This window comes from Peromyscus leucopus, chromosome 1, assembly GCF_004664715.2.
Source record: "Peromyscus leucopus breed LL Stock chromosome 1, UCI_PerLeu_2.1, whole genome shotgun sequence".
NCBI lineage: Eukaryota > Metazoa > Chordata > Mammalia > Rodentia > Cricetidae > Peromyscus > Peromyscus leucopus.
The window spans coordinates 94,741,811-94,760,432 of record NC_051063.1 but is presented as its reverse complement, the minus strand read 5'-3'; the positions used below and the strand labels follow the sequence as shown (position 1 = coordinate 94,760,432).

At 38.0% G+C, this 18,622-nt stretch overlaps 1 protein-coding gene across 1 annotated transcript in view; it reads right to left on the bottom strand.

Moving 5' to 3' along the window:
* The window catches only part of Sbf2 (SET binding factor 2), a 352,132-nt gene that overhangs the window by 96,691 nt on the left and 236,819 nt on the right, over window positions 1–18,622 (bottom strand). The window contains 1 exon segment of the mRNA XM_037211535.1: window positions 7,851–7,919. Coding sequence (XP_037067430.1) covers window positions 7,851–7,919 — 69 coding nt within the window.

The following is an 18,622-nucleotide window of genomic DNA, read 5'->3' as shown; positions in this document are numbered from 1 at the left end:
GTAATATATGAGAGAAGAATAAAAGAAAAAAGAATATATATTGTATGATTTCACTCATGTGAAATGCCTCCAAAAGGCAGACTCAATAGAAAATAGATTCACTGCTGTCTGGGAACAGACATAAGGTTTTTTTTTTTTTTGGGGGGGGGGAGTGATAGAAGTGTCCTAATACTAGATGATAGTTAGCAGGCTGTTTTCTGCCCTGATTATATCAGTATATACAGAGCAGAAACTTTACTATCTGTTCAAGGAGTTAATACCAGAGGCTGGACACTCTGAACTTATTAGGATAATAATCACCATCTGCACTGCACAGCACAAGGCACAAAATGAAAGATAACTTATTTATGCTAATAAAACATTGCCATTTATGAACTTATCAAATTAAAACAGGAAACAGAGACACACTGCACTATATCAGAGACACCAGGCAAGTGGATTTATAAAACACTAGCTCAGTGACTGATTCAACCCTTCACCTGAAATACATGAGAAGAGGTTCAAACACCATGAAACGCCATGCCAGTCTTAGGTGCATTTCTGCATAATTTCACAGTCTGTTAATTTCTTGATAATTTTTTTAATTTTGGCTTATACATTCTTAAAGAATATACACAACTCACAACTGTAAATGAAATCTCTGCCTTGGAGGTCACAAAGTGATTAGTCTTTCTCTGTCCTTATGCTTTTAATTAAAAAAAAAATGAGAAAAAGGACCGATAAATTGTCAGTATGTACTGTCAGTAATGTCATCCCTCCTTAAGAGAGCAACTGGAGAAAATGGGGTGAAACTGGGAAAAGCAGATTTTACATGTTTCTATAATATCTGAATTTTATTTTTAAAAATTACTTTTTACGTTTATTTATTTGGTTGTGTATATGTATATATGTGTGTGTATATGTGTGTAAGGGTTCATATATGGAGGTCAAAAGACAATTTGCAGGAGCTGGCTCTGTCTTTTTATCCTGTAGGTGCCAGGCTTTGGACTCGGGTCATCAGGCTTGGTGGAAACAGGCTTTACAATTGAGTTACTTCACAAGCTACTCTATTTGAATGTTCTAAACATGCATATATGCTAACATTTATTGAAGAAAATTCCAATGGCTTGGTGGCATTGTGGACCAGACTAATTTTTTAAAATCACTGTTGTATTAGCAAGACTATCAAGTTAAGTTTCTCGAAGCCATGCTAATACACTACCAATGGTGCAGCTCACACATTGTCTGGTATAGTAATTTTATATGTTGAGATGCTCAATAAAGTTTTTTTTTAATGAGTAAATTTTTAAAAAATGATTACTTTATTTCTATTATATATGCATTGGTGTTTTGCCTGCATGTATGTCTGTGTGAGGATGTGTTGGGGAATATTATTTTAAGGTGTGTTACTTTTGTTTATGTTGCATTTGTTTAACTCTGTGAAGCTGTTATTTTTGCCTGTCTAAAACATCTGATGGTCTAATAAAAAGCTGAATGGCCAATAATGAGGCAATAGAAAGGACAGGTGGGGCTGGCAGGCAGAGAGAATGTATAGTAGGAGAAATCTGGGAGAGAGGATCTAGGAGCCAGAGAAGGAGGAGGACTCCAGGGGACAGCTATCCAGTTACACAGCAAGCTAGGGAGTAAGAGTAAGATTTACAGAAGAAAGAGAATGGGAAAAGCCCAGAGGCAAAAGGTAGACGGGATAATTTAAGTTGAGAAAAGCTGGCTAGAAACTAAGCCAAGCTAAGGCCGGGCATTCATAAGTAAGAATAAGCCTCTGTGTGTAATTTATTTGGGAGCTGGGTGGTGGGCCCCCCAAAAGAGAAAAAACAAAACAACAACAAGGGTGTCAAATGACCTAGAATTGAAGTTACAGACAGTTGTGAGCTGCCATGTGGGTGCTGAGAATTGAACCCAGGTTCTCTGGAAGAACAGCCAGTGCTCTTAACCACTGAGCCATCTCTCCAGGCTCCAATAAAGTTTTATTACATCAAGTAAAAAAAAAAAGAAAAAAGGATTTATTCTACTATTTAAAAATAGAAAGTCCCAGCACTCGGGAGGCAGAGGCAGGTGGATCTCTGTGAGTTCGAGGCCAGCCTGGACTACCAAGTGAGTTCCAGGAGAGGTGCAAAGCTACACAGAGAAACCCTGTCTTGAAAAACCAAAAAAAAAAAAAAAAAAAAAGAAAGTAACCAACTACTTTTTGATTGAAATTACTGTTCCATAAGATGAAACCCATAATTGGCAACATTATAGGACCAAGACCCCATGGCTAGACAAGTCATAGGCTATAAGGGAGAACCTACTACCAGTATTCTACTAAATGGACACAGTATTAAACAGACTTCTAATGACTTATTATTGTAGTCATAAGTCAATGCATCTCTCAGCCCTCATCTGAGAAGCTTCTATTTGCAGTAGATTAATACAGAGATTAATATAGACATCCACTAGTCAGGGTGCAGAGAATAAGAGACTGCATATATACAGTTATCTTCCCCCCCCCCAAAGGTTCAGCAATCATTGTGGAAGAGGGGGCAGAAAGAATAAGAGAGCCAGACACAGTGGATGACTACAAGGAAAGCAGTGTCTTTTGAACACAGCAGGGCAGCTGAACTCACAGCAGTTATAACTGCATGCATAAGACCTGTGTAAGGCCAATCCAGCCCAAATCCCAGCATGGAGATAAGAGCTGGTCACAAAATCCTACCCTTAGCCATGGAATTATTGACAACTGCTAGCTGCTGGGAGAGGGTGAGACAATTTCTCTTAAGAATGGAGCCCCTGGTAAGTAGACCATGCTCCAGTGAAAGACCACATATCCAAGGACATTTGGGCAGTAAAAATTGGTTTTGTTTTTCAGAAGGTCATAAAGTTGGGTGGGTCCAGGAAAAATTGAGAGGTGAATATGAACATACATTCTGTACAAAATTCTGAAAGAACTTTAAAAATTAAATTTAAAAAATATAAATCAGCTGAGTCTATTCCCTATGGCAATGGTGAGCAAATCCCAAGTTTACACTGGCTGGGAAATATAATGGCTCACTTCAATTTGTGGTCAGGCTAAAGCAATTTACATTTACTTCCTGAATTAAGAAATCTGTTATGCTCTAGAAATAATTTCCAAAAGATGAATAATAAGAAAATATCAACAATCTGTGTGATTCACCTTCCCTGACCACTGTGCACTCTTCCTTCCAAATCCCTATCTCTTTGCTCTGCTTTGTGATCCTGGAAATGGGTTTTCTAAATATCTCTCCTTTGCAAATGGGAATGTTAAGGGTTATTAATAAAGATGCTAAGGGACACTGCAGTAGGAAGTGGCTTCTTTTTCTGCTTCTGGATGTGGAATATTCATTTACACTGTGTGAATATATGTTGCTGTGACTGTTTTAATAAAGAAGCTGACTGGCCAATAGCTGGAAAGGATAAGGTTAAGGGGAGAGCCAAACAGAGAAAGCTGAGAAGAGTGGAGGAGTCAGAGGAATCACAAGCAGATGCAGAGAGAAGCAAGATGGGCATGCAATATTGAGAAAAGGTACCAAGCCATGTGGCAAAGGATAGATAAGAAATATGGGTTATTTTAAATGCATGAGTTAGCTAGTAATAAGCCTGAGCTATTGGCCAAGCATTTATAATTAATATTAAGCTTCCGTACCGATTACTTGGGAGTGGCTTGCAGGACATATAGACTTTAGTTTATTGATAAAAATTTAATTTTGTTATACTGCATGTATATTTCTATTGTTTAAGGTATGTTTGTGGAGCTCATTTAAACTATAATGGATAAATAAGAAATACAGATTAATAATTAGTCTTCTATGGTAATCAAACTTATAGTTATGTTAAGTTTTCTAGGTATACATAGATATATTTCAATTAGGTAGGTAATCTTCAAACACTTCAAAGACCTACAGAATATGGCATTTAAAATGTTTTAAGAACTTTGACTTTCTGGACATTGAGACATGTCTGCTCCTGGCAACACCAATCTACTTCAGAGAAGATAACGGGCTTTGAAGAAACTCATTATGGATTTTGCTTTCTTTGTTGCAAAAGTTAGTCATCGGGCAAAAAAGTGCCCTTACATCAACTGCTTGACAATATGTTGTATAAACTGAACATGTAGGACCCATAGGAAGGTGACCACTGAACTTTGCAAGGTGAGATGGTCCTTCAGGTTCCTGTTTTGCAAAAGAAACTGTCAGTCTACAGGACACAGGAAGAAGCGACTGAGAGACTCTAGACCCGTGGGCTGAAAATGGATGCCCCAACATTACGGAAGAACTCTAGGTGATTGTCCAGGCAGCCAGCTGTCTCTGTCCTTCTAGATTTTTGAAAGTTACTTACAATGCACTTATTGTTTACTTAGGTAATATTATATCCTTCTGGGGTCTTTCACATAGTTGAAGACTAGATAGTTTAATTATGATTTTCCTTGGTTATGATAAAAGAAAAGGTAGATATAAAACTTTAGACTCACAAATACAGGATAGATAAAAATATTTAATTTTGCCAAATACAAATAGACTAGATATTATAACTGTAATTCTTGCTTAATTTTGTTTTGTTATACATAATTTTACTATGTTAAAGTTAAAACTTCCCTTTTTAATTAAACAAAAAAGGGGAAATGCTGTAAGTAATGCTTTTGTACACTGGTTTAATAAAACACTAATTGGACGGTAGCCAGGCAGAAAGTATAGGTGGGATAAGGGGATAAGGAGAATTCTGGGAAGAGGAAGGCTGAGTGAGGAGATGCCAGCCTGCCATCCAGGGAGCAGCATGTAATGGCACACAGTTAAAGCCACGGAACATGTTGTGACATATAGATTAACAGAAATGGGCTGAGTTTAAGTGTAAGGGCTAGTCAATAGTAAGCCTGAGCTAATGGCTGAGCAGTTTTAATTAATATAAGCTTCTGAGTGATTATTTTATAAGCAGTTCAAGGGTCCGTGGGGCTAGGCAGGACCAGAGAAAACTTCAGCTACCAGGACAGACTCTTCTGCCTACATCTAAAGATTGTTTTCTTTTTTTGCTGCTGAATGTGAGACATCTAGAAGAACTCACTCTCCATGAAGCTTCAGTACTGACACTTCACTGATACCTTAAAAGCCTAGTGGCATTCTAGTTGATAGAAATACAAGCAAGTCTTGCCAGCACTGTAGCAGGTGGTTTCCAGTTGCCTACTTGCTGGTTGCATCTTATGCTGCAGTGGCCACAGCAATAGCTCCCTAACAAGACTATCTGAGGAGAGGTCCTCTCCCAAGTCTACTTCTTTCTTGGGCATTCAGACTTATCCCTATAGGTAGTAGCTGCTCCTTGTATTCCATTCCTGCATACTTTAGAAATATCTTTGTTTTAGTAGTTAATTATTAATAGTTTCTTGCATTTAAACTTCCTTAAGCCTTTAATCCCAGCACTTGGTAGGCAGAAACAGGCAGATCTCATGAGTTTGAGGCCAGCCTGGTCTCCATAGCTAGTTGAAGGTCAGACAAGGTTACACAGACCTTGTCTCAACTACCACTTAAAAACCAAAACCGGCCGGGCGGTGGTGGCGCACGCCTTTAATCCCAGCACTCGGGAGGCAGAGGCAGGCGGATCTCTGTGAGTTCGAGGCCAGCCTGGTCTCCAAAGCGAGTTCTAGGAAAGGCGCGAAGCTACACAGAGAAACCCTGTCTCGAAAAACCAAAACAAACAAACAAACAAACAAACAAACAAACAAACAACTTTCCCTATTCAAATGACTGATTCTGGTACCTACTGGAACTTTGATAACTGACCCTAAAGTCAAAGCTTCTGTCCAAATAGGATAAGCAGGACACAAAAGAAAGGACTGCCAAACTTTGCCAAGATAAGGTAGGACCACCCCTCAGAAAATCCTGCTTCACAGATAAGTCTGTCAGATATTCTAGGCCTGTAGGCTGAAGATAGATGCCCCAACATTAAAGAGGATTTGGGTGACTGTCCAGGCAGCCACCTGTTTCTATCATTTCTCACATTTTTTGGAAGTCATTTGCTTGCAATTCTTGCTTACTCAGGTAATATTATTTCGTTCTCAGGTCTCTGATGGAGTTGAAGACTAGACATTTATAGTTTTCTTTGTTATCAGATTCAGAAAAGAAATTCATTAAAGAAGTGTAAAGTATTTAGAGTTGAGAGACATTAAAAGATAGTTTTGGTAATGCAAGTTAGAATAGAAAGTGAATTAGGCCCAACCTTTTGGATTCACCAAGATAGAATAGATAATGGAGTATTTTCTCTGAATTTGTCAAATGTTTACAGACTAGACATTGTTGATGTATTTATTGCCTGTATGTATTGTATATAGTTATTGTACTTATTGTATATAGTTTTTCTTATATTAGTTATAACCTTCTATTTTATTTTAGACAAAAAGGGGGAAGTGTGGTGATACTTTGTTTTTGCTCTAACAAATAAAGCTTGCCTGGAGATCAGAGGGCAGAGCTAGCCACTAGTTAACTATAGAGGTCATGCAGTGGTGGTGCATACCTTTAATCCCAGCACTTGGGAGGAGGAAACAGGAAGTGATATGGCTGGACAGAGAGAGGAAGTGATAAGGCAGGGTGGAGACAGAAGCTTGGCCCCTTTCAGGCAGAGGAGCTGACGAGGTAAGAGGTGGCTATGGCTTGTTCCTTTGTCTCTCTGATCTTTCAGCATTTATCCCCACATCTGGCTCTGGATTTTTATTATTAAGACCAGTTAGAATTTGTGTTACACAAAGCAAATCCATAAATGTAACCCAAAGCATAAGTTTTTATTATTAAGTTTGACAATGCAGAGAAAACAGCACTAGCTGAACTTGTTAGCTTGCTGCCTCCTGAAGCTGACTGTGCAGATGGCTCAACAGTAAGTCAAATGTTGCCACCATTTGGTTCCTATTGCTTATTTTAGAAAGATGCACTAAATGTATTATTATTCAGCATGTGGATTTTTTTTTTTTTTTCAAGACAGGGTTTCTTTGTGCAGCTTTGCGGCCTTTTCTGGAACTCGTTTTAGGCTGGCCTTGAACTCACAGAGATCTACCTGGCTCTGCCTCCTGAGTGCTGGGATTAAAGGCATGAGCCACCACCGCCTGGCCAGCATGTGGATCTTGAGAGAGAGAGAGAGAGAGAGAGAGAGAGAGACAGAGACAGAGACAGAGAGAATGAATGAATGAATAAAGAGAACTTGCTTGTTCTAAGACCCAGGGCTGGCAAGATGGCTCAGTGGGTAAAGATGCTTGCCCCCAAGCCTTATGACCTGAGTTCTACTCTCAGAACTGACATGGTGGAAGGACAGAGAATCAACCTTTGCAAGCTGTCCTCTGCGCACCATGGCATGAGCTCACTTGCTCACCTCCCTACCTCCATACATACATGGCATGTCATAAAAAGTATAAAAAGTTAGAGCTAATATTTTATGTGATGGCATGAAGAGTAGAGCTATAATAAATGATAGAATTTAAAAAAAATCACTTTTGATAGTCCAGAAAATTGATAGTAAATTCTATGTTCTGTCTCCATGGATGTCATTCATTCACTAAGTGTATATTAATAATGTCCTGGCCTTATGAGGTTTACTTTCTGTGGTAGGTGAACCTACCCACAAATCAATCTGGAATAGTTTAAGCTGTTGTAAGGAAAATGAAGCTGGCTGGAATGAGTGGGATGCTAGACTAGAAGATGATGATGACTTGGTATTTGATATTATACTTCCCATACATGGCATATGATAGATGCTTTCATTAATATAATTACAAGTGTGTCCTTAGTATAATAAGGGGACAGATTCACATAACACATAAATCAAACAAAATACACATATGTAAATCATTACAAGTTTATGTATAGACCAAACAAACTTACCCTATAGAAAGCACTGGTCAGAGGGAGTAGTGCTGCAGCAATGTTATATTCTTCTAAACTTGAACAATCCTTAAAGAAAACAAAGGCAAATGAACTTCATTAGAATCTTCATCAGAATCACAAATGTATGACATACCAGGTTTGGGCTACATTTCACTATTCTGTGAAATGTTTTCATTTTATTCTAAGTTGTTACTAAGGAATAGTTGGGTAAGGCCAGGGAAAAATACTGTCCCTGAAGCACATTTAGAAACAAAGTATAAAAATACTGGGAAGGATATGACTTTTATGCCTTACTGAGGAGTAGGTACTTTAGAGTCTGTGTTTAAAGGTATTTTGATGATTCAGAAACTTTCAGAGGGGAGTTTTGATATACCCAATATATTTCACTGAGTCAAAGGTATTTTTTCCCCACATGCTTTACTATCTTTCATATTGGTGTATACATTACAATTGATTAGAAGTACCATTCTCTTTCTCAGTGTTATATAAAAAGCTAAAACTTACTTGCCTTGTTGGGGAACAGAATAAAAAAATTCTTAATGGAAAGATAAAATGGTACAGCTGCTGAGGACAAGTGTGGCAGTTAAAAAAAAAGGTAAATCAGAACTACTATATTGGATTTGAAAACAGAGTGCATGTATAAAAATATGTATGTATATGTAATTACTGTCTGTTCTATCTTATCTACATCTTTGTATGAACCCAAAGAACCAAAGACAAGAACTGGGGCTGGAGAGATGGCTCAGTGGTTAATAGACCTGAGTTTGCTTCCCAGCACTCACATAGCAGCTCACAGCTATCTATAACTCTAGTTCCAGGGAATTCAATGCCCTCTTCTGACCTCCACGGCCACTTTATGGAAAGGAAATTATCAGCAGAATGAACAGATGGTCCATAGGATGGCAGAAAACTTTTGCCAGTTCTATTTCAGACAGGAGGTTCATATTTAGACCATATAGTGAACTGTAAAAATCAAAACACAAAAATCAAACTCTCCACCAATAAACAGAGCAAAGATCAAAACAGTTTACAAAAGAAGAAACAGGGATGGTTAAGAAATATGTTTTGGGGCTAGAAAGAAAGTTCAGTGATTAAGAGCAATGGCTGCTCTTCCAAAGGTTCTGAGTTCAATCCTCAGCACACACATGGAGGCTTATAATTGCCTATAACTATAGTCCCATGGGATCCAATGACCTCTTCTGCAGATAAAACACATAAATAAATAAATCTTTAGAAAATGCCCAACAACCCCCAAATGAAGTATTTTTAAAAAGTAGTCAATATCCATAGGCATCAGAGAAATGCAAATTATAACTTTGAGATTCCATCTCATCCCAGTTAAAATGGCTATCATCAAGTAAATAACAAATGCTGGAAAGGATGTGAGGAAAACAGAGTCATTATTCACTGTTAGAGGGTAAACTAGTACAACCACTATGGAATTCAGTGCAGTGCTTTCTTAAAACAAAACAAAAAAATAGAACTACCATTTAAACCTAGCTATACTTACTACTCCTAGGCCTGTACCCAAAGTATTCCATACCTTACCACAGATACTTGCAAAACCCATGTTTATTGCTACTCTATTCTCAATAGTAAGGTTTTAAAAGGAATTAACCTAAAATGTTCACAACAGATGAACAAGTAATGAAAACATTGTGTATATATAAACAATAGCATTTTATTTGGTCATGAAGAAAAATGAAATAGCAAAAATTGCAAGAAAATGGATAGAACTGTAAAGCATTAAATGAGGTATCATAGACTCAGAGAAATAAATACCACATGTTCTCATATGTAGATCCTAGCTTTATATCTATCTATCTATCTATCTATCTATCTATCTATCTATCTATCTATCTATCTATATCTATCTATCTATCTATCTATCTCTCTATCTCTCTGTAATTTTCTCCCAAGGAAATGGCTGGGATGCCAAGATGCTACACACACACACACACACACACACACACACACACACACATCTATATCTATCATGAAAGAAAAAGAAGATCAAGAGGCTGCCATGCTTGTTTTATGCTGTCTGTGAGGATCTTTGTTGGAATCTGGATATTGGTTGTATAGATATTAAATTGGAAAGAATGATCTTTGGCTTTGGATTAAGAATGGTGTTAGCTAGAAAACAGGTAAATATTGGTACTATTTTAGTAATGTCTCTCCTTCAGGCACACATATGTCAGGAGACAGGAGGGGAGAAGAGAAACAATCAGTGAGAATAATAAAATCAACTCAATGAAAGATGAACTTCAGTGCTTGCCTTGTACTCATAAGGCCTTGAACCTTAGCACCCACCCCACACAAACAGGAAGATGACTCTGAAACTAAGCTATTATGTTGGAGTCATGTTTAGGTTTTTATTTGAAAATATAGTTAGGCCACATAGAAAAACCCTACACTTTTTCCTACATGGTATCGATAATGGCCTCCATCATTTCCATAAATCTTATAAAATAATCCAGGAACACAGCAAAAACTGTTTATCTTCTCCTTTCGACTATTTTTTATCCCCTTAGGACACTGCTATGTTCAAGAATGTCATCTATGTCCCAGCACATCTGAATTTCTTTAACAGAAATGCCTTGCATGTTTCTGAAGACTGTCATGAGGCCCAAGGCAATAAAGTTCAACAGACTTGAGCTGTAATCTTCTCCTGAGGAAATGGTTGGGATGCCAAGATGCCTTTTGACTTTGATTTCACAGCAGGGCTTCATTTGTAATGATGCTGTCCAAACTTTAAATGACAACAGCTGTGATATGAAGCTCTACATACTCATTTACAAAAATTTCCCACAAATTAAAACAATTAAAAAATGGGGATATTTCAATCTATGACCAATTAGCAGGGACACAGCAACCATAAAACATTTAGATTAGAAAGAGCTATTTATTATTTTACAAAATGTTTACACATAGTAGTGAATGTCTAAAAACTGTGTGCCAGTCAAACACTGATTGCAAAGTATAAATATGAAATTCTTTGCAAATCACGTTAGAGACATTAATTAGGTTGAAAGATGGAACAATTCTAAAACAATAAGACTACAGCTATTGACATAGCAATTGCATTCCGGAATAGTGCAGTTATCTACTGGGGGATCAGTTCATAAATACACATTCTGGAGTCCCCTGTGCTTTGGCTACATAATAGCATTGTAGTTATAACATACCAGGCAATTTATAAACCTGCAAGGACTAGAATACTTATACATGCTGCATTCTCAACTTCGCTATGTAATTTACCTTTAATTTTCCTGCTACAATTGGAGAATGAGCCCTGCAATCTTAATTCCCATTTATCATTAAACACATACTTTTAACCTGTATACCTTTGAACTGTTCTAGCCAACATTCCTGTTTCATAAAACTTTGAGATCTCTCAAAATTGTTACATTTAAACATTAAAAAGAAATAAGAGTCAAAGGTACCATTTGTTAATGGAACTAACTACAGAATTGAGACTAGGTAACTCTAGAAAAATGAAAAATAAAATAGCTATGAGCTGTTCAAAGTATTAAAATATTTGCATCTTCTACACAGGGACTAAAAACAAAAACACCTCTTTATAGTACAATAGTCTCCCGTTCAGAAATCTTAGTTATGTTCTGACTATTACAGAATAATAACCAGACTTTCCTGCCAGGCTTGTAAACTTGTCATGGTAGAATCATGAGGTGATGTGGACCCATCTCAACAACCATGTGACCACTGTAGCTCCCCTGCTATGAGCTATAGTTCTAGGGAGTCAGCTTTATTCTATTGCACACTGTATTCATTCCTAACATAACAACATCCCTAGGGAAAGGATTAATTATTTGCATTGTCATTTACATGCTCCACCCTTGACTGTGTAACACTTCTATGTATCTATCCTTACAGCCCTTGAAAGTACCATGCTAAAAAGGGCTAGCAAAATTCTTTTTACTATAGTTTCACCTGCACACACACACACACACACACACACACACACACACACACACACACACACACACACAAATTTAATGGTGTATGTGTGTATCCCAGACACTATGATGTGCATGTGAGGTGAGGACACCTTTGTGGTGATGTGCATGTGAGGTGAGGACACCTTCGTGGTGTTGGGTCTCACCTATGTTTATGTGGAATCCAAAGACTGCACCCAGGTCTTCAGGCTTGAGTGGTAGGCACCTTTATCTTCTGAGCCATCTCATTGAACCTTCATTATATTTAGTGCTAAATAAACTTATAAAACCATAGAGGATATATCACAGTTTTAAATGCTACACATACTTATGTGTACTCTGACACTCATTAGAAAAAGAAGATAAATGCTAGGCTTGACAAATATATCAAGTTTTAAGTTCTTTGAGTGAATGAATGGGTCAAATCTGTTTTGATTTTAGTTACCTGAAAAATAGAACACTACATATAGCACATGGAAATAATAGCTATCATCTAGTGTTTGTCACTAGGCATGGTTAGAATTCCTAGCCACTCCCTCAGCTAAATGACTGCACATGCACTGTCCAATAGCCAGGCCTTACGTCCTATTTAATCCATGTGCTAGGCCATATACACATGTGGGTGGGTGGCAGGATACTATAAAAGTGGGTTCTACCTATTCCTTCTCTCTCTTCCTGCACAGTCATTCCATAGGCCTATGCACACCCTTTCTATTCTTTCCCCTTAATAAACTCTTACAGTGAGTATTGTTGTGCCTCGTGGCTTCTCTTATATGGTAATCAGCGCTGCTTCATAAATAACATTGTGCCACTTAATAATAAATAACAGGTATCACATAGTCTATTTCTAAACTTATTTCATTTAATATTTATTAATAGTGATTATTTCTATTTGATATATGCTGTAATTGTATCCATTTTGTTGAAGAAGGAATGGACCCTCTAAAGACTAAATTACTTGTTGAGATTTACACAGCTACAAGTGGCACAGCTAAGACTTGAATCTAAGTGGTCTTATTTCAGTAATTTTTCCTTTAAATCTGTGTTTTTGTAGTCTCTTGTTTCTCAAATGCAGTTACTGAACTAACTGAATTTAAAAATGGCATCTGAGAACACATATAATCCAGTTAAAAGAAGAAACATTCCAGTAAACTACAAGTCTACTCAAGAGAGTTTGAAATTACATCATACCTATGAAACAAACAGTAATTGAAAATTAAAACTTAATTAAAATGCAAATGGGGCCGGGCGGTGGTGGCGCACGCCTTTAATCCCAGCACTCGGGTGGCAGAGCCAGGTGGATCTCTGTGAGTTCGAGGCCAGCCTGGGCTACCAAGTGAGTTCCAGGAAAAGGCGCAAAGCTACACAGAGAAACCCTGTCTTGAAAAAACAAAACAAAAAAAAAACAACAAAAAAAAAAATGCAAATGGACAGTTAGAAGCTAGTGTTCACTCACTCCTGCTTGATCTGGAAAGCTCTCCCTCTCTCTCTCCCCATACCCCACCCTCTCAGAGAGTCTCCAACACAGAGAAGGCACTAAAAATCCCAGTTCCACACTCTTGGTGGCTACTGCAGCTCCTCCCCTGAAGCTGCCAGCAGACCAAGTCCACAACTAAAGTGCTCAGCTTTTGACCAGACTTGGGCACAAACCCAACTTGTGGAGGACCTGTCATCCTCCCCACACCTACAGGGTACATAAGCGCCCTGCTTTAGTTTGGGTGTGTGACTTCTGCCTCCATCTGTGGGGGATGGAGAACTCACCTGGGAGTTGCTTTGCTCAAATATACCTGTTCTTTTACTTTTGCAATAGGTGTGATCTGGCTTGCTGCATTGGTGGAGAAACCTATTATTGGGGTACAGAGAAACCTATTGTCTAGATCTATTTTCTTATGACATTCTTTTATTTTATCTCTACATGGAGGAATTAAAAAATAAGAAATATAGATAATAAAATCAAAGCTTCTAAGACACACCTAGGAAGAATCTAGAAATAGAGAAGAGAGAAAATAGATGGAAGGAAGCAGAGCAAGTGAAAAAGACTCGCCTTAAAATATGTCTTGATGAAATTATATTATACCAAGGATAACACACTAAATCTGTTATAGAAGTTGGTTAAAATGTAAGTTTATTATCTACAACTCACAAGAATCAAGTTAGAAAAAAGTTCAAAAATGTTGGGTGATAGAAAAATCACAGCAGTCTTTCAGAGTTCTAAGGAAAATTCTATTAAATTTATTTTATATTTTGAAATAACATACTGTGATATTGTTTGTTTGTTTTGGTTAAATAGTTGTCTTTTAGTGCACATGGAGACCATGTAACCATAACCACCATCAGAGTTAGGCACAGAATAGTTCCATTAGACCCCAAGTTGTCTGTCTCATCATAGTCCTTTTCTACGTCTATTTTTACTCCTAGGTAACTAACAGCTCTATCTTTGTCTTTTGAGGAGGTTGTTTGCTGAAAGCAGCTTCTTTCACTCAGGACAGTATCTGTGGAATTCATCTACATCAAAGTATTCAATAGTTCATTTTAATTGCTAAATAGTATCCCATGGCAGCAGCATTCACCTACTGAAGGACACAGGGCTATTTCTAGGTATGAAACAATTATGAAGAGAGATGCTACAAACACTCATGTACTAGGTTTTATGCTAACATCAATTCTCCAGGGTAAATACTTGGGAATGGAATTGCTGGATTATATGGTAAATGTATGTTTGATTTTTTATAAGAAACTGTCAAACTGTTTTCCAAACTGGCTGTAATATTTTATCCGAGAATTGTTTTATTTTTATATCCTTGCCAGAACTTAGTACTTATAGTACCTTTAATAGGTGCACAGAGGTTTCTCTGCAAAGTTAACAATTTATATTTCTCCAATAGCCAAAAATACTGAACATATTTTAATGTGCTTATTTATCACCTGTGATGCTGTATCTGTTTGACACACTCATTAAAAAAAAAAAAAAACCCAAGTGACTACGGTTTTATTTGAGTTGTAAGAATTGTTTAGTTTTGGATGTAAGTCCTTTATCAAACCTGTTTTGCCAATATTGTTTCCTAGTATGCTTTTTTTTTTACTTTAAAAAGAAATTGTGAGTGGGTGTGTTTGTGTGTGTGTGTGTGTGTGTGTGTGTGTGTGTGTGTGTGTGTGTGTTTGCACATGAGTATATTGGCCTGTGTGCCATTGAATACACGTCAAGGGAGGTCCGATGACAACTTTGTGGCATCAGTTCTCTCCTTCCAACTTCATTTGGGTTCCAGTATTTTAAATGTGTGGGTGTTTTTGTGTGCACACTAGAACAGGCATTGATCCTATGGGACTATAGTTATAAATGGTCGTGAATTGCCATTTTCTATTAGATATTATATTACTTTATGTAGTTTAGTTTAAAAAAAAAAAAACAAAAAAAAGCACACATTGAGTTTCAACAGCCTCTGCGTCCTATATGCTGGGACTAAAGGTGTGCACCACGACACCAGGCTCAAAATTAATTTTAAAAGGAGGGGAAAAAAAAATGAAAGGTACATCACTTTAATAGCAGACTAGGGGTATGTGAGCTTGTCAGCAGGGGAAAAAAAGAGAAAACTTTCTGTCTTACTTATGGTTTTAAAAAATAGTTAGAATTAAAAGAAAACTTTCTTAAAACTTTTCCTAAATATTTACTGTATCAATAAAACTTTTATAGTCATTTAAATAACAACATTTTTTCTTGGGATTTTTGCCAGTAATGTGACAGAAAGTCATTAAGTTAGTGTATAGTATAACTGCATTAGCTTTTTTCTTCTTTTGTCTTTTTTAAAATGTCCACTCTGACAAATGTGAAAAAGCCAGTGAAGACAGATTTCAATCATTCAGTGAAAAACTGAGTTCTACTTGTCATGGTTGGTAGCTTTAATTGTCAACTTGACACAATCTAGAGTTGCCGGGAAAAAAAGTCTCAAAGAGAGATTGTTTACAATGGTGATATCAAAAGTGGTTAAACAGAAGAATACAAGAAATTCAGATTGGTTCAAAAAAACAACAACACAGTAAGCTAAAATAATAAAATGTGCTTTACAAAGAAATGGATTTGGTGTGAAAAGATTTTAATATTTTTTTAATTTAATTTAATTTTATTTTACAATACAATTCAGTTCTACATATCAGCCAAAGATTCCCTTGTTCTTCCCACTCCCACCCCACTCCCCTTCCCCCCAGCCCACCCCCCATCCCCACCTCCTCCAGGGCAAAGCCTCCCCTGAGGACTGAGATCAACCTGGTAGACTCAGTCCAGGCAGGTCCAGTCCCCTCCTTCCAGGCTGAGCCAAGCGTCTCTGCATAAGCCCCAGGTTTCAAACAGCCAACTCATGCATTGAGCACAGGACTTGGTCCCACTGCCTGGATGCCTCCCAAACAGATCAAGCCAATCAACGTCTCACCTATTCAGAGGGCCTGATCCAGTTGGGGGCCCCCCAGCCATTGGTTCACAGTTCATGTGTTTCCATTTGTTTGGCTATTTGTCCCTGTGCTTTATCCAACCTTGGTTTCAACAATTCTCGCTCATATAAACCCTGCTCTTTCTCGCTAATTGGACCCCCGGAGCTCCACCTGGGGCCTAGCCATAGATCAGATCTCTGCATCCAGTTCCTTCAGTCATTGGATGGGGTTTCTAGCATGACAATTAGGGTGTTTGGCCATCCTATCACCAGAGTAGGTCAGTTCGGGCTGTCTCTCGATCATTGCCAGCAGTCTATTGTGGGGGTATCTTTGTGGATTTCTGTGGGCCTCTCTAGCACTTTGCTTCTTCCTATTCTCATGTGGTCTTCATTTACCATGGTCTCCTATTCCTTGTTCTCCCTCTCTGTTCTTGATCCAGCTGGGATCTCCTGCTCCCACAGGCTCTCTTTCCCTCGACCCTCGCCCTTCATTACCCCCACTCATGTCCAGGCTGTTCATGTAGATCTCATCCATTTCTCCATCATTGGGCGATCCCCGTGTCTTTTTTGGGGTCCTGTTTTCCAGGTAGCCTCCCTGGTGATGTGAGTAGCAGTCTAGTCATCCTTGTTCCACATCTAGTATCCTCCTATGAGTGAGTACATACCATGTTTGTCTTTCTGAGTCTGGGTTACCTCACTCAGGATGATTTTTTCTAGATCCATCCATTTGCCTGCAAACCTCATGATGTCATTGTTTTTCTCTGCTGAGTAGTATTCCATTGTGTATATGTACCACATTTTATTTATCCATTCTTCAGTTGAAGGGCATCTAGGTTGTTTCCAGGTTCTGGCTATTACAAGCAATGCTGATATGAACATAGCTGAGCAAGTGCCCTTGTGGTATGATTGAGCGTTCCTTGGGTATATGCCCAAGAGTGGAATAGCTGGATCTTGGGGGAGATTGATTCCCAATTTTCTGAGAAAGCACCATATTGATTTCCAAAGTGGTTGTATAAGCTTGCATTCCCACCAGCAGTGGAGGAGAGTTCCCCTAGCTCCACATCCTCTCCAGCATAAGGTGTCTTCAGTGTTTTTGATCTTAGTCATTCTGACAGGTATAACATGGTATCTCAGAGTTGTTTTGATTTGCATTTCCCTGATAATTAGGGATGTTGAACAATTCCTTAAATGTCTTTCAGCCATTTGAGTTTCCTCTGTTGAGAATTCTCTGTTTAGTTCTATAGCTCATTTCTTAACTGGACTGTTGGGCATTTTGATGCCTAATTTCTTGAGTTCCTTATATATTCTGGGTATCAGTCCTCTGTCAGATGTGGGGTTAGTGAAGACCTTTTCCCATTCTTTAGGCTGTCACTTTGCCTTGTTGACCATATCCTTTGCTCTACAAAAGCTTCTCACTTTCAGGAGGTCCCATTGATTGATTGTTTCTCTCAGTGTCTGAGCTTCTGGTGTTATATTTAGAAAGTGATCTCCTATGCCAATGAGTTCAAGACTATTTCCTACTTTCTCTTCTAGCAGGTTCAGAGTAGCTGGGTTTATGTTGAGGTCTTTGATCCACTTGGACTTAAGTTTTGTGCACGGTGATAGATACTGATCTATTTGCAGCCTTCTACACATTGATATCCAGTTATGCCAGCACCATTTATTGAAGATGCTTTCTTTTTTCCATTGTACATTTTTGGCTTATTTGTCAAAAATTGTATGTTCATAGGTTTGTGGATTAATGTCAGGGTCTTCAATTCGATTCCATTGGTCTACATGTCAGTTTTTATGCCAGTACCAAGCTGTTTTTATTACTGTAGCTCTATAGTGGAGCTTGAAGTCAGGAATCGTGATGCCTCTAGAGGTTGTTTTATTGTACAGGATTCTTTTGGCTATCCTGGGTTTTTTGTTTTTCCATATGAAGTTGAGTATTATTCTTTCCAGGTCTGTGAAGAATTGTGTTGGTATTTTGATGGGGATTGCATTGAATCTGCAGATTGCTTTTGGTAAAATTGCCATTTTTACTGTTAGTCCTGCCTATCCATGAGCATGGGAGATCTTTGCATTTTCTGACATCTTCTTCAATTTCTTTTTTCAGGGACTTAAAGTTCTTGTCATATGGGTCCTTCACTTGCTTGCTTAGTGTCACCCCAAGGTATTTTTATGTCATTTGTGGCTATTGTAAAGGGTGATGTATCTCTGATTTCCTTCTCAGCCTGTTTGTCAATTATATATCGGAGGGCTAGTGATTTTTTTGAGTTGATCTTGTATCCTGCTATGTTGCTGAAGGTGTTTATAAGCTGTATCAGTTCCCTGGTTGAATCTTTGGGGTCACTCAAGTATACTATCATGTCATCTGCAAACAGGGAAAGCTTGACTTCTTCCTTTC